This window comes from Gopherus flavomarginatus, chromosome 5, assembly GCF_025201925.1.
Source record: "Gopherus flavomarginatus isolate rGopFla2 chromosome 5, rGopFla2.mat.asm, whole genome shotgun sequence".
NCBI classification, from domain to species: domain Eukaryota; kingdom Metazoa; phylum Chordata; order Testudines; family Testudinidae; genus Gopherus; species Gopherus flavomarginatus.
The window spans coordinates 144442853-144458742 of NC_066621.1; the positions used below are offsets into that span (position 1 = coordinate 144442853).

The 15890-nt window shown below is 41.8% G+C and overlaps 1 protein-coding gene across 2 annotated transcripts in view; it reads right to left on the reverse strand.

Annotated features, from left to right (window-relative positions):
* BRF1 (BRF1 RNA polymerase III transcription initiation factor subunit) overlaps window positions 1-15890 on the reverse strand; it is a 268924-nt gene that overhangs the window by 128699 nt on the left and 124335 nt on the right. For both annotated transcript variants that reach the window (XM_050952602.1, XM_050952603.1), the window contains one exon: window positions 2629-2755. In XM_050952602.1, the coding sequence (XP_050808559.1) occupies window positions 2629-2755 (127 nt within the window). The remainder of the gene's footprint in view (window positions 1-2628; window positions 2756-15890) is intronic.

The following is a 15890-nucleotide window of genomic DNA, read 5'->3' on the forward strand; positions in this document are numbered from 1 at the left end:
TGGCCACCCAGCCCCAGCAGAAGCTGGAGAAGTTGGGTGCCTACTCTAACTTCCATCGCCACCGTAAAGTCCATAATGGAGTTAACGCTAGCAGAAGATCAGGAACAGGCGAGCTCAGTTGCATTGGAAGAGATTTCCCCTACACAAGCGGAATTCTCCTGGGGGAATCTGCAGCCACAAGCAGCTCAAAATGAATATGGTAGACCAAAAAAATCCAGCCTACGAGAAATAATCCAATGCTAACAATCATTCGATTATTTCTCGAACTAGTATTTCAGATACCTGTGTTTAAACAGAGGCTCCTCCCTCACAGTCCAGCTTGTTTCTCTTATGAAAATACTTCCGAATTCTAACAGTGTGGTCCAGAACATCGCATCTTAAAACAGGATGCTGTCATGTTTTGTACAAACTGTATTTTAACACTAAACATAGTATTTTATACTAACTGATTCTGTGGTTAAGTAATAATCCTGTGTTTGTAACAGTATATTAATTTCACTCCAACAGACTAAGTCACAAATTCAACATCAGGCAAAAAGATGTGCTAAGAAGAAGCAGGCCCCATTGCAACTAACTCAGACCTGCGTAAACGTGAAGTAATTTCATTGTCTACACTCACATAAGTGAAGACAATCTGACCTTCTTTCTTGTTTATTGCAAATTACCTAGTTACATGTATGCCCTATCTTGATGGTGGCAACAAATACTAAAATATTTTATAATAGAGGGCAAAACCTGTTTTGGGTGATTCTCAGAGATACACAACACGCACAGCATAAAGGGGAGCTGTGAGTACTCAAGAACTTTGAAGAATGTAGTGTTCAGATTATAAATTTATTTCATTCAAACGTTATAAATTAAAAATAAATGAAAACCAAAAAATCCCAATGATTTCAAAACTTTGGAGCACTAGCTTTCAACTGTCGACCTTATTAACATTAGCTGTCAACTGTATTCTAGCGTCTCCATATATAATTGATATTTTTTAAAATCATCTAGAACGGACACATAACACACTCCTCTATGGAACTATACTAATAAAAACAATCTGATACTTAGGATTACAAACTGGCTATTTCTCAAAAAGCCATGCTCTATATTCGTGGCAACGTTTATCTGTTGACAGACTTTTAGTTGACAGACTTTTAGGGACCTTCTCTTGGTCTCCACATGTGAGAAAACACATCCCTCCCCTGAACATGCACACTATTTCAATGCTAACAAGAGTGCACAGAAGCAACAGAATCTGCACACACAAAGCTCACATGGCTGCAGAAATTAGAACCTACCACCACTGCATGCAGAAGCTATTGCAGGAAACAACAGATGTGCATGGGCAAGAACATAAGTGAAGACTGAGGTCTAAAAATATGACCCACAATCTCTACTAGGTTTTTGAGTAAAGTCTTCAGAGGACATCATAACATGACCAATATTAAGGATGTTCACTTTCAACAACAAATAACTTGAAACCACATTTAGGACTGTTACAGAATATTTTCATATAAAATAATTGTCAAGCCAGTGTTCCTCAAATGAATTAAGCCACATATAAAACCAGTCTTTCAAGTACTGCATGCTGTATCACAAAACAAATGCTATGCAACCTGATCAGTGATAACACCAGTATTTATTTTTGTATAACAACAAGTTAGACACAACATTTTAAGCAATGCCACATTTCCTAACCAAGGTTGTCTCCAGCAAGAACAACATTTGCAAGATTTTTTTGATCCAATTAACAAGCAACTACTTTTCCAGCTGTGACCTTTACTAAGTAGGAGAGAAGAGTGAATGTAGCACATAGGAGAGGAGCAAAAATATCAGGCAACACCTCAAGGTTCACATGCAACAAAATCAGCTTAGCTGGTCATATGAGAGGCCCCAATTTCATAAGGAAAAAGGGTCTTGCCACTAGTATGAGGTGGCGAGCATAGTGGAAAGACTCATGCAGAGCAGGTAGACAGGAAGCAACTACAAAAAGGTAGTTAAGAGAGAATCATGCTCAGAATGGAGATCTGGCACCCAATGGGCACAGCATCGTCTTCCCAATGGGAATGAAGACTGGTCCTGGGGTACTGAACTCTGAATCCACCACATAAAAATCAGTTGCTCAGCAGTAAATGCCATGCAAAAATAAGTACTTTTACTAAGAACAGGAGTACAGCTGTTGCCATGCTACTTGATCACCAACTTCCCTGGATTTGCACTGGGCTAAGCAGTGACTTTGCCCTTCTCCTCGTTCTTGCAATGGTTGGCTAAGACTGCAGATATGATTTTGGGCCCTCAACAGGAGACTTTTACGGCTACTATTGACAGGAATTTGAATGAGTCCGATTCTCCGGAGGAGTTAGTGAAAATGGCGTGGAAGAAATCTCACTGCACCTTTTAACATGTGGCTGATTTTAATGTGTGGCTATCTCCCAGCCAGTACAGAAAAAAAATAAAATTTTGTTTGTGGACACCACCACCTATGCCTCCCACCCTCCTCATGAGAATACGATGGTAGAAGCAGCAATAGCTAAGGCTAAATTGGTCAGTCATGGCATGGCACACTATCAAGTCCAAAGATAAAAACAGAGACAGAACCATAACCAGCTTCATATACAAAGTATTGATAGAATTCACCTCCTGTATCTTTAATTTTCTTTGACCAGCAGTAAATGAAGGAGGATCACACTCCTCTTCCAAGTCAATCTTCATAAATTCATCTATCGTTAGCTGACTTGTTGGTGTATCTTCAAATTCTGTAAGCCTAACATATACACATAAAATTAAAATACACAATGCAATATTGTAGATCATTCATTTTTAAACAAGCAGTTTTACAAAAGTTTTACAAAAGTTGACAAACTGCTAAATTAAAGAATAAGCATGTCATCCTGAGAGACTGCAGCCCAAACAAGTAAATAGATTATAAAATAAATAAAATAATAAATAATCATAATCATAATACCCAGCTTTTATACGGCACTTTTCAAAGAAGATAAATATAATTATTCCCATTCTACAGATAGTGAAACTGAGGCACAGTAAGTTTTTTGTCAAGGAGAGACTCTGGACCTAAGTTCCCCCTACACTGTGTGGCTGTGCAGCAGGCTATCAAGGGTCACAGGTGGGGAGAGGCTCCTCTCCCCCAGCCCCAGCTCCGGAACTGCCCCAGCGGGGAGAGACACCTCTTCCCTGGCCACGGGCTGCTGTGACAAGAGAGGGCTGGGGGGAATCCTCTCTCCCCACCGCAGCCCTGGGACAGCCTGCACCCCAAGCCCCTCATTCCCAGCCCCACCCCAGAGCCCACACCCCACACACCTCAACCCTCTGTCCCAGTCCTGAGCACCCTCCTGCACCCTGAACCCTTAATCCCTGGCCCCACCCCAGAGTCTTCACCCCTAGCTGGAGCCTTCACCCCCCCCAAGCCCTAACTTCCAGCCCCCTCCTGCACCCCAAATCCCTCATCCCCAAACCCACCCCAGGGCCCACATCCCCAACCAGAGCCCTCATCCCGCCCACACCCCCATCCCTCTGCCACAGCCGAGCTCCCTCCCACACTCCAAACCCCTCAGCCCCACCCCCACCACACATCACCTCCATATTAGTGCACATAACAAAATTCATTCCGCACATAGATGTAAAAAATTTGAGGGAACATTGCTCTGGACTGAAACAGCACAATCACTCTAGGTGATAAATTGGAAAAACCACATGGAGAAATAAATGTCTACTTTCTGGCTGACTTAAATCAGGGTAATCAATCCTAACGAACAAAAAAATCACCAAATTTCCAAATTAAAATTTGTATTTATCATTACTGCATAGGAATAAGTTTAAAATTATTCTTAGTGTATTAACATTACCATTAATTTAGACAAAGCAGATCTACAAATAATATAATTTCAACGGTTTTGAAACAACCCATCTTCACAAACTGCAATGGAGAAAAGCAGTCATTTGTGCACTCTATACATGACATATGAATACTTGTAAATATATACAGTAATATACTTAGCACTTGTTCAGTGGTTGCATTTGAAAAGTTACTGTGTTAAGAATATAGAATTTCTCTGAAATCTTTCAAAAGAAAAGAAAATTAAGTAGGACCAATCTGTTGCATTTTCATCCATCAATCTCAATATTTGGTGGCGAAGTACTACTACATCCATTCTGCACATGGATAAAATGAGACAGAGCAATGAAGTGTAGAGCTGGTGGGAGAGTTCCACTGGAATGATTTTTTTATTACTATTATTATTATTATTGACAGAACATGCCCTTTACACGGGGGCTCCATGGGGCTCCTGACAGCCCCCCCGGGGCTCCTGCCCCAAACACACATACATCCCCACTCCCTGTCCCCTGACAAGCCCTGACTGCCCCCCATCACCACATCCAACCCCTCCTCTCATTCCTGACGGCCCCCCTGGAATCCCTGCCCCATCCAACCACCCTTTCTCCCTGTCCAGACTGCCCCCCGCCACCCCATCCAACCCCCCCTCATTCCTGATTGCCCCCCCTGCACCCTGCCCCCATTCAACTCCCCTGTTCCCTGCCCTCTGTCCACCCTGACCCCTATCTACACCCCCAGCATTATCCCGAACTCCCCAGCCCTCTATCCAGCCCCACCTTCCCCTTGCCATGCTGCCTGAAGCAACGGTGGCTGGTGATGCTACAGCCGCGCTGCCCGGCTGGAGCCAGCCACATCACCACCACTGTGCAGCACGGAGCACTGGGTCAGGCCAGGCTTTGCAGCTATGCTACCCCAGGAGCTCACAGCCCTGCCACCCAGAACATTGCACCAGTGGTGGAGCAAGCTGAGGCTGCGGGGGAGGGAGAACTGCAAGGGGAAAGGCCCTCCTGGGCCAGGAGCTCAGGAGCCGGGCAGGTGGGTCCCGTGGGCTGGATGTGGCCCACGGGCCGTAGTTTGCCCACCTCTGTTCTAGGCATTGTACAAAGAATAAGAGAGAGTCCCTGTGCCAAAGAGCTAACAATCTAAGTAGGAAAGAGGCAAATGGTAGTAAAAAGGAAGCATTATTACCCCCATTTGACAGATAGGAACTGAGGTAGAGAGAGATTAAATGCCTTGCCCAAGACCACAGATAGGCAGCACGGAAACTGATCCCATACCTCCCAAGTCTTAGTCCAGTGCCTTAACCACAGGGTCAACTGTCCTCTTGTAGGTAACACTTCTACATGACCCTTTCTATCACAGCCTGAACAGTGTTCATAAATTCATATACTAAATACTTATTGTATTCGCATCCAGACGCCACAATCAGGACCAGACCCCCTACCGAACGAAGTACTGTGCAAAACACAGATACACCTGGTTCCTGCCCCAAATTTGGCTACTGCCTGAGGCCTCAATCTTGCAAGCAGTTCCACATGGGTGCACCCTGCACCTATATGGAACTTGCAGCATCAGGTCCTCATAGAATGTGTAGTATGAGAGCGAGGGAGATATTATATATTACACACATATGCATGTGCACATACACTACTTTTTAGCTATACATAAATAAATAACTACTTTCCTTAACTACCTGTCTGAAATATCTAGCCATTATACATTATTTAAATTATGTACAAGATATCAGCCTTTCACCAAATTTGTCAGTGTTTGAAATATGCCATCAAGATGACAAATTGCTAAACACATGACATTAGTTTTGCAGTTAAGAAAATCTGATGCAACCTTAACTGTTGCATGTTAATTTCAAGGGTGTATGAAATTCTGTCATCATAAAATTTATTTCCTCGATGAAATTCTACATAAAACTATAAAAAGAACAGAACAGGAGTAGTTGTGGCACCATAGTTTTATGTAGGTTTCAGAGTAGCAGCCGTGTTAGTCTGTATCCGCAAAAAGAACAGGAGTACTTGTGGCACCTTTGAGACTAACTACAGAAAGCTTCAGTAGCCCACGAAAGCTTATGCTCAAATAAATTTGTTAGTCTCAAAGGTGCCACAAGTACTCCCGTTCTTTTTGCAGATACAGACTAACACGGCTGCTACTCTGAAACCTACATAAAACTATATCTCATTTTCATTTTGTACTTTTTATCTAAAGAATAATGAAATGAGAGTGGCCAGTTTTAAGCTACGTGTAAAGGGAAAACAAGTAGATGTACAAATTAAGATATTTGGCTTGACACCAAGTCAAAAAAGGCATTAAAAACTGAAATTTGGCAGACAATTATTTTCTATTTATAGCAGAAGCAGTAGCAACCACTAGAGTTAAGGCTGAAATACAACTTCCAATATAACCCTCTCCCCTCCTGCTTTTAAGGGTTTCTGACAAACTCTCTCAAAACAAATTCCTTTGGAGCCAACATTCTCCAGAGTTTGGTCTGTGCCAACAGGCATCCCCCATATACACTCCTCCCCTGCCCCCCCCCCGCCTCCCGGAAAAGATACCGCAAAGTCTGTTCCACTGTTCTTGTTCAGTCCATATATGTACAAAAATATACTTTTCGTGTGTGTTCAGTTCAGAAACATTGTGCACACAGCTCAACAACAGTGGAATATTATTGAGACTTGGATTGGTTTGTGGATCTTACTGGAGTCTAAGAAACAAGGCAAGTTTGAAAGAAACTAGGGCAGCCATCATGCAGCTATGGGTACTGACATTTTTTCACCCATGCACACCTTCCACAGGGGATTTCTTAGCCCTACCTACAGCTAGGAAGGATGGAGATGCCCAAGCACTGCTGACTTAGCAATTCAGTTATTCTGCTCACTCACTGAAAACCAAATTGTCAAGGGCTTTTAAAGTACAGACTACAAACACTTTTGAGAGTTCCAGGAAATGTAAAATCTGAGAGGGATAGAGTGTAGAGGGTAGGAAAGGCCATGAAACTCCTCTCATTTATTCCCCAGAAAGGGAGGCGGGGAGGGGGGGGGCTAATCAGTTGAAGCTGCCAGCAAGGACTGAAGAGGAGAAGAAAAGTGTTTTAGACACTTCCAGTAACTAATACAGGCACCAACTGATGGACTGCCTACGCATACGCAAAAGCCTGACTCCAATTCTGGAGAGTGAACAGTGTGGAAGAAGGGCACATTGGAGCAGTAAGGGTGGAGCTTTCCAAAGAAGGACAAAGCCTTGTGGTTCAGGAGGGAAATTTTAAAGAGGCATACACAGGATATGTACTTTTAACATTTTCTTTTATGTTGTCTATTACTAATGGTCTTTTTTTAAATATTTTAAATGGTATTTTAGTGCTTACCAAACAAAAGGAGGACAAGTTACATAGGAATCAGAGTTCAGAATGTTATATCAGATACCAAAGGAAAACTGCAGTGCATTGTAAGTTACAGGGTAAACAGGTTTCAGACTAGCAGTCCTGTTAGTCTGTATCCGCAAAAAGAACAGGAGTACTTTTGGCACCTTAATGACTAACAAATTTATTTGAACATAAGCTTTCATGGGCTACAGCCCACTTCATCGGATGCATGTAGTGGAAAATACAACAGGAAGATATATATACACACAGAGAACATGGAACAATGGGTGTTACCATACACACTGTAAGGAGAGTGTTCAGTTAAGGTGAGCTATTATCAGCAGGAGAGAAAAAGAACTGTTTGTAGTGGTAATGAAAATGGCCCATTTCCAGCAATTGACAAGGAGATGTAAGGAACTGGGGTGGGATGGGAGGGGGGAGGAGGGAATAAGCATGGGGAATAGCTTTACTTTGTGTAATGGCCCATCCACTCCCAGTCTTTATTCAAGCCTAATTTGATGGTGTTCAATTTGCAAATTAATTCCAATTCAGCAGTCTCGCATTGGAGTCTGTTTTCGAAGTTTTTTTGTTGTAATATTGCAACTTTTAGGTCTGTAATCGAGTGGCCAGGGAGACTGAAGTGTTCTCCAACTAGTTTTTGAATGTTGTTATAATTCTTGACATCTGATTTGTGTCCATTTATTCTTTTACGTAGAGACTGTCCAGTTTGGCCAATGTACATGGCAGAGGGGCATTGCTGGCACATGATGGCATATATCACATTAGTAGATGTGCAGGTGAACGAGCCCCTGATGGCATGGCTGATGTGATTAGATCCTATGATGGTATCCCCTGAATAGATATGTGGACAGAGTTGGCAACGGGCTTTGTTGCAAGGATAGCTTCTTGGGTTAGTGTTTTTGTTGTGTGGTTGCTGGTGAGTATTTTGCTTCAGGTTTGAGGGCTGTCTGTAAGCAAGGACTGACCTGTCTCCCAAGATCTGTGAGAGTGATGGATCGTCCTTCAGGATTGGTTGTAGATCCTTGATGATGCGCTGGAGAGGTTTTAGTTGGGGGCTGAAGGTGATGGCTAGTGGCGTTCTGTTACTTTCTCTGTTGGGCCTGTCCTGTAGTAGGTGACTTCTGGGTACTCTTCTGGCTCTGTCAATCTGTTTCTTCACTTCAGCAGGTGGGTATTGTAGTTTTAAGAATGCTTAATAGAGATCTTGTAGGTGTTTGTCTCTGTCTGAGGGGTTGGAGCAAATGCGACACTATCGTAGAGCTTGGCTGTAGACAGTGGTGTGGTCTAGATGAAAGTCGGAGGCATGTAGGTAAGTACAGCGGTCAGTAGGTTTCCGGTATAGGGTGATGTTTATGTGGCCATCGTTTATTAGTACTCTTGTGTCCAGGAAGTGCATCTCTTGTGTGGACTGGTCCAGGCTGAGGCTGACTGTTGGGTGGAAATTGTTGAAATCGTGATGGAATTCCTCAAGGGCTTCTTTTCCATGGGTCCAGATGATCGAAGAGGTCATCAATGTAGCACAAATAGAGCAGGTGCGTTGGAGGACGAGAGCTGAAGAAGTGTTGTTCTAAGTCAGCCATAAAAATGTTGGCATCCTGTGGGGCCATGCGGGTACCCATAGCAGTGCTGCTGACTTGAAAGTACACATTTGTCCCCAAATGTGAAATAGTTATAGGTGAGGACAAAGTTACAAAGTTCAGCCACCAGGTTTGCCGTGACATTATCAGGGATACTGTTCCTGACGGCTTGTAGTCCATCTTTGTGTGGAATGTTGGTGTAGAGGGCTTCTACATCCATAGTGGCTAGGATGGTATTTTCAGGAAGATCACTAATGGATTGTAGTTTCCTCAGGAAGTCAGTGGTGTCTCGAAGATAGCTAGGAGTGCTGGTAGTGTAGGGCCTGAGGAGGAAGTCTACATAGCCAGACAATCCTGCTGTCAGAGTGCCAATGCCTGAGATGATGGGGCGTCCAGGATTTCCAGGTTTATGGATCACAAAGTATAACTATTTCCCCATGCATATTTTCTCCCCTCTCCCAGACCCTCCCCCCCCAGTTCCTTACATCTCCTTATCAATTGCTGGAAATGGGCCATTTTCATTATCTCTACAAACAGTTCTTTTTCTCTCCTGCTGATAATAACTCACCTTAACTGAACACTCTCCTTATAGTGTGTAAGGTATCACCCATTGGTGGGTGGGTGGGTGGGTGGGTGGGTGGGTGTGTGTGTGTGTGTGTGTGTGTGTCTCCCTATTGTATTTTCCACTACATGCATCAGATGAAGTGGGCTGCAGCCCACGAAAGCTTATGCTCAAATAAATTTGTTAGTCTCTAAGGTGGCACAAGTACTCCTGTTTTTTATGGTAAACAGGGATGCTTAATTACTATTTGTATGATCTTTTTTTACAAAGAAAAATGTAACATGGTTAATTCAAAATTCGAAATATTTTTTCACATCTATATAACATTAATTGTAAGTTGAAATATCTTTACTAACATTTTGAGCAACAGATTGACTTGAGAAGGCTGCTATCTGTAGAACCTAAAGAGTTAGGCCTGGTCTACACTAGTCTGTTATTCGGGAATTAACTGAGTTAATTTGGAAAAAAAAAGATTCTGTCCACACAACCAAACCGTTTTTTTTTCAATTTAAAGGGCTCTTTAATCCGATTTCTGTACTCCATCTCGGCAAGTGGAGTAGCACTTAAATCAAGATCGCAATCCCGGGTTAAAGGTATTGTGGAAGCAATTCAACATTATTGGCCTCCGGGAGCTATCCCTGTTGTCTGGTTGTGCGAAATTGGCTGCCAGGCAAGTTGCCTCAACCTCCCATCCCACCATAAACGTCTCCCCCTTACTCACAGATATTGTGGAGCACACAACAAGCAGCAATTACAATTGGAATATTGGTTGTGCTGAGATCTAACCGAGTCAGTAAACTGCGCCAGCACGCTTTCTAACGTCCAAGTAATGTGCGCCAGTGTGCCTTTAAATGGCCAAATGCACATTCTACCACCATTCTGCACTTGCTCAGCCTATAGCTGAACTGCTCCTTACTACTGTCCAGGCTGGCTGTGTATGGCTTCATGAGCCATGACATTAAGGGGTAGGCTGGGTCCCTGACGATAACTATAGGCATTTCAACATCCCCAACAGTAATTTTCTGGTCTAGGAAGTAAGTCCCTTCCTGCAGCTATCCAAACAGACCAGAGTTCCTGAAGATGCGAGCGTCATGCACCTTTCCAGGCCATCACACGTTGATGTCGGTGAAACGTCCCTTGTGATCCACCAGTGCTTGCAGCACCATGGAAAAGTACCCCTTGTGCTTTATGTACTGGCCGCCCCGGTGTGCCGGGACCAAGATAGGGATATGCGTTCTGTCTATTGCCCCGCCGCAGTTAGGGAACCCCAGAGCACTAAAGCCATCCACAATGGTCTCCACATTTTCCAAGGTCACTATCCTTGATAGCAGCTGGTCAATGACTGTGTTGGCTACTTGCGGCACAGCAGCCCCTACAGCAGATCTGCCCACTCCAAACTGATTCCCAACTGACCGGTAGCTGTCAGGCTTTGCAACCTTCCACAGTGCTATGGCCACTTGCTTCTCAACTGTGAGGGCTGCTCTCATTTTGGTGTCTTTGCGCAGGGAACAGCAAAGTTCCATGAAAGTGGCCCTACGCATATGAAAGTTTCGCAGACACTGGGAATCATCCCAGACCTGCAATCCTATGCGGTCCCACCAGTGTGTGGGGAATGCAGAGTTTGCAGCGGAAGCTGTGCAGCTCAGTTCACGATGGCCGAAATACGGCGGAGAATTGTTGCCTTCTGTAGCTTGCACGCGAGCCCAGGACAGACAACATGGAAAAATTAGCTAGTGATGCAAAAGTGGGAGAGCAGAGTTTGCAGTGGAAGCTGCGCGGCTCGGTTCACAGTAGCCAAAAATGCAGGAAATGGTTAGATAAAAAAGTAGCTAGAAAGACAAGAGGACATGCGAGGTGGATTCACAGTACCAAGAGAGAGGGAGTGCACCATACTGCACCGTCTGCTGGCAGTATGGTGGCTGCCATAGCTTTCACGGAGGGAGGAGTAAGTGACAGCACACACCCAGAAACACCCATGAGAATGTTTTTGCCCCATCATGCACTGGGAGCTTAACCCACAATTCCAATGGGCGACGGGGACTGCTGAATAGCTTTCCACAGTGCACCGCTCTGACGTTCGATGCTAGCCTCAGTACTGTGGACGCACTCCGCTGAATTCACGTGCTTTAGTGGGGACACACACAACACCAAATGAACAAAATCGCTTCCGAAAATTTGAATAGAATAAGTTCGAATTAATTTCGTACTGTAGACGTACCCATAGTCAATCGATTTGCCTTTTAGTAAAGTCTCAGAATATTTATATATGTTCCCCATCATTTATTGTCTGAGCTTTCTTTGGAATTGTTGACCCATAGTATTGTATTCATTAGCATGAGGCAGGTTCAGACTTCATGTTGGCACAGAGGTGATACAATACATTGGACAGACATGATTACAAGGTGTTTGCTAAATAAATCAGTCTATTTTTACATTATCTTTTTTTTTTAAATGCACACACAACATATGCATCAATATACATAAACCCCACTTTGTAGAGGCACTGAATACAGATATATCAGAGAAACTTTACACACTACTACTTATGTTATAATAATAAAATATAGTATATTAGTTTAAAGAAGATAGCTGTCTAATATTTCACAGGCTTGAGACTATGATAAGAGCATATTTTTAAATATATATTTGTGAATATATCATTAGTAAGTATTAAAAAATTAGCACCTTGAAAAGGTGTATGCCTGTACATGTGCTTATACCGAGGTAAAGCCCTAACACTTATGCAGTTGTTAATCAAACTTTAAAGCCCTGCAAACACTTACGCTGGTGCTTAATTTAATTTATGTGGTAATCCCATTGACTTCACAAGTTATCCTTTGGATTCTTGGAATTTCAATTTAAAGGCGACAACAAACTTTTTTTAAAAAAGGAATTTGTTACTTCAAGAACTTAAATGTTTCCAGTACTTTATAAAACACTAGTAGCTGAAAGCCATGCCACCACACAAGTGTATTTCATAAAATTAAAGTGTCTCAGAACTTAAAAATTAAACAGACTGTAAACCCCAATGATGATTGAACCTGGTGACATTCTAAACAGAAAGAGCTCTCAGCCATGCTTGCAGTTGTTTCCATCACTTCACGCTGACTCAGACATTCCAGACTTCAGAGTGACAATCCTGGAACCTTATTACACAGATTGCTTTGTTAATATTGGAAATTTAAAATAGGCATATGAAATTTAATGGTTGCCCTTTGAGTATGTTATATGATTTACATGAAAAGAAAAGAAATACATCCTAACCTTACATTAAGGGAACTACTCAGATGAAGAAAGTCAAGCAATTTCGGCGGCATTTCGGCGGATATTTGATCGCTGGCCAGGACGCAGGCGCGTTTAGATGCCCCCGCGGGTGCCATGGCACCCGCAGGCACCGGGTTGGGGACCCCTGGTGTAAGCATAAGGGCCAGTTTATCAAATTTTTCTTGCAATGATTTCATTCAGATCCATAACAGCGGAATCTTTTGGTAATGATGGCTTGGGGTTTGGGTGGTTTTTTTGGTCAATAGAATAATTTTGCTGTAAGCAGAGAGGTTCTCTCTAACTGAAATTAAAATTCATACACTGCAAATGCTTTGAAACAATTCTGGTCTAACATTCCACTACCCTCTAAGTGACGTTTCACTACTGTACTGAAGTTCAGTAGGTTCTATTGTGAACTGTATTTTAAAAATTAATCCTTTCTTAGAAATTCCATGTGTAAAAAATGACAATTTATTAAAAAACCTTAACAAGTATTTCATTTTTATTTACAAGTGTTTAAAAATAAGATGTATTTATTTCTATTGAAGAAACGCCTCAGATCTTCAAACAGGGATCAGGGCCCTGCTGTACTAGATACTGGACAAACACTGTGTCACTGCTCCAGAGAGATTACAAGTTAGCATTTAGCAATATGCAACAGGTGAATAAATGGCTAAACAAGAGGGAGAATATTGACTGAAGGAAAACAGGTGATAGTGGAGACAGGTGCATTATATAAAGATATAAATGTAAGGGATAAACTAATACAAATATTAATGGAATCTAAAAGCCAATTCATATGTATCATCAAAACTGATACAGAGAAATAAAAACGTGACTGACTAGTTCATATTTGTACAGTGCTTTGAACCTATGAAGTAATATATAAATCGATATTATTCCAATTAGACTGGCGATGAAACAGATAGAATTTTCAGTGCATTTATAAATATTGAATACATTTTGTTTCAACAATTAGGATGAGATGTATATTTGAATTGTGTGCCTCAAATTACAAAGCTGCAAGGCCTTGTGAAATGATTTACTGCAGCTCTCCCAAAAGAAAAAGAAAATGGTTTTAAACCAAAACATACAAGTTGAAAGTAATTAAGATCTCTTGTTATAAATGGAATGACAGGATCTGTTGTGTCACCATTATGTTTTGTTGCTTTTACCTTGCAAATGGGGTTTCTTTTTATGATCAGGTGAACAATTCTGCAAGATGAGAAGCTGAATTACTTAATACCCATTAATGTCACATATCTGTGAGCCTCCTGCTGAAACTACTGTTCTGATAAATAGCATTGGCAGATTATTGGCCCAAAGGCTAATAAGTAGGGCTCAATTCACCCCAGTCCCAGAGAAGAGGGTAAATTGACCCAGCCTGCACTGTCAGAGGCAGTTGTGCTACAGAGGATTAGGATTAAACTCCCAGGGAAGGAGGACAACTATAACCTATAGCAGTGGCTCCATAGGTAGAATGCTGCCATGGATTACACTGAACGGGCATCTCCCCCAGGTGCCTTAACCACATCATCTCCCCAAACCACACGGCCCACTTTTATGACTGTATAACACCAACAGCAGTGACAGAGTTGAGAGCACATTGTCATGATTCAGCCCCACCAAGGCACATTTTTTGCCACAGACACTGGGATAATCCAGGAGCAAATCCACCCATCAGCAGCAATTTAACAAATTGTAAGGATAAATCAAATAGTAAGGCACAACCAGGAGGCTCTGAAATACCAGTATTATTTTTTAATAACTTTGACTAAAATTTGTAGTTTGGTTTAAGAATTTTCAGGGAAAAGTACTCAGCAGTATGGGTGATGTTTTAACATTGTCTATTAGCACCTACAACTAGTTCCATTCCCATCTACACAAAGCGATAACAGTTCTTAATACAATACAGCACAGAAACAGTAATAATTAAAAATAAATAAAAGTGCACTTCATATGAGAAGAGAGATATTTAAGCACGTGAAGCAAGTACTTATTAATTCAGACAACTTCCATTTAATGATATTTCAAGATTCTAATTCTTGAAAGGAACAAAAAAACCTTTGGCTATAGAAACATTTATTCAAAGGGATTTTTTTATTTGCCTTCGCTAAATACCATATAATGTGCTCTTATTTCAAAAACATCAATCAAGTTTTATAGATTCGTGATAAATACAGTTGTAATTATAGCTCCCTGAAAACATTCAGCTGTCACATTTAACTTGTCAAAGTAAATAACGCTGTCATTTTAGCTGATGTGTGTGACTTGAGTAAACATTTCAAAGCATGAATTTTACAACAAAATATCTTCACTTAAACAATTGGTCAAAATTAAATTTACTTCCAACTGCAATTTACTATGCTTATTACTACTCTTAATAAAAATTAACACTTAAATCATGAATTATAAAGTGTATTAAAGAATATGCCCATTGACCAGACAGCAAAGTGACGTTAGTACTGATATATCCCCATCATTATAGCATACAGGCATCTCACAATTAATTTATTCTCATAACAACCTGTAAATTAGGGAAATATCATCAATTCCATTTTGAAGATTACGAATTGTATCACAACTATTTTTCACTACTGAAAAGCGAACTTTTGAAACTAGTACCTAATATCTAATTAATTAGCTGCACCTAGATGCTCTATAGCTGATCACTGGGTAAAAAATTTCCTCCAAAGATAAAATTTAACAAAATGTGGGTAATATTGGAGTTGGACAAATTTACCACTGAAAGGAAAAAAAGGATAGGTTACTTAACTTGTACAGTAACTGGGATTCTTCAAGATGTGCCCCCCCCCCCATCGGTGCTCCACATCAGGATGCACACACATCTGTGTGCTCTTGCTTGAAGGTTTTCAACAGCAGTGTCTGCAGGTCTGCGCCTTCATGTTCTGACATGAGGGTAATTTGGGGGAGGGGGTGGGGGAGAGAGGAGAACACACCACCACTCCAGGTCCTTCTCGATCATGAAAGTCCAATGAGAGACTCTGAGGCCCACTGGGGTACAGAAACCCATTTGGATAGACTGTGTTGGGGATGCAGACTGTTTTGAACTAGGCTTAGAGACACAGAGAATGTAGTCTTGCATTGGGTGTCACAAATGTACAGGATGCCATGTGACCCAGAAGTTGTAGGCAAGCATTTGCCGTGGTTTGTGGGCTCTATTATATTTTTATAAGAAGGTCAGATGTGGTGACAAACTGTCCCTGGGTAAATAGGTTCTGGTAGTAA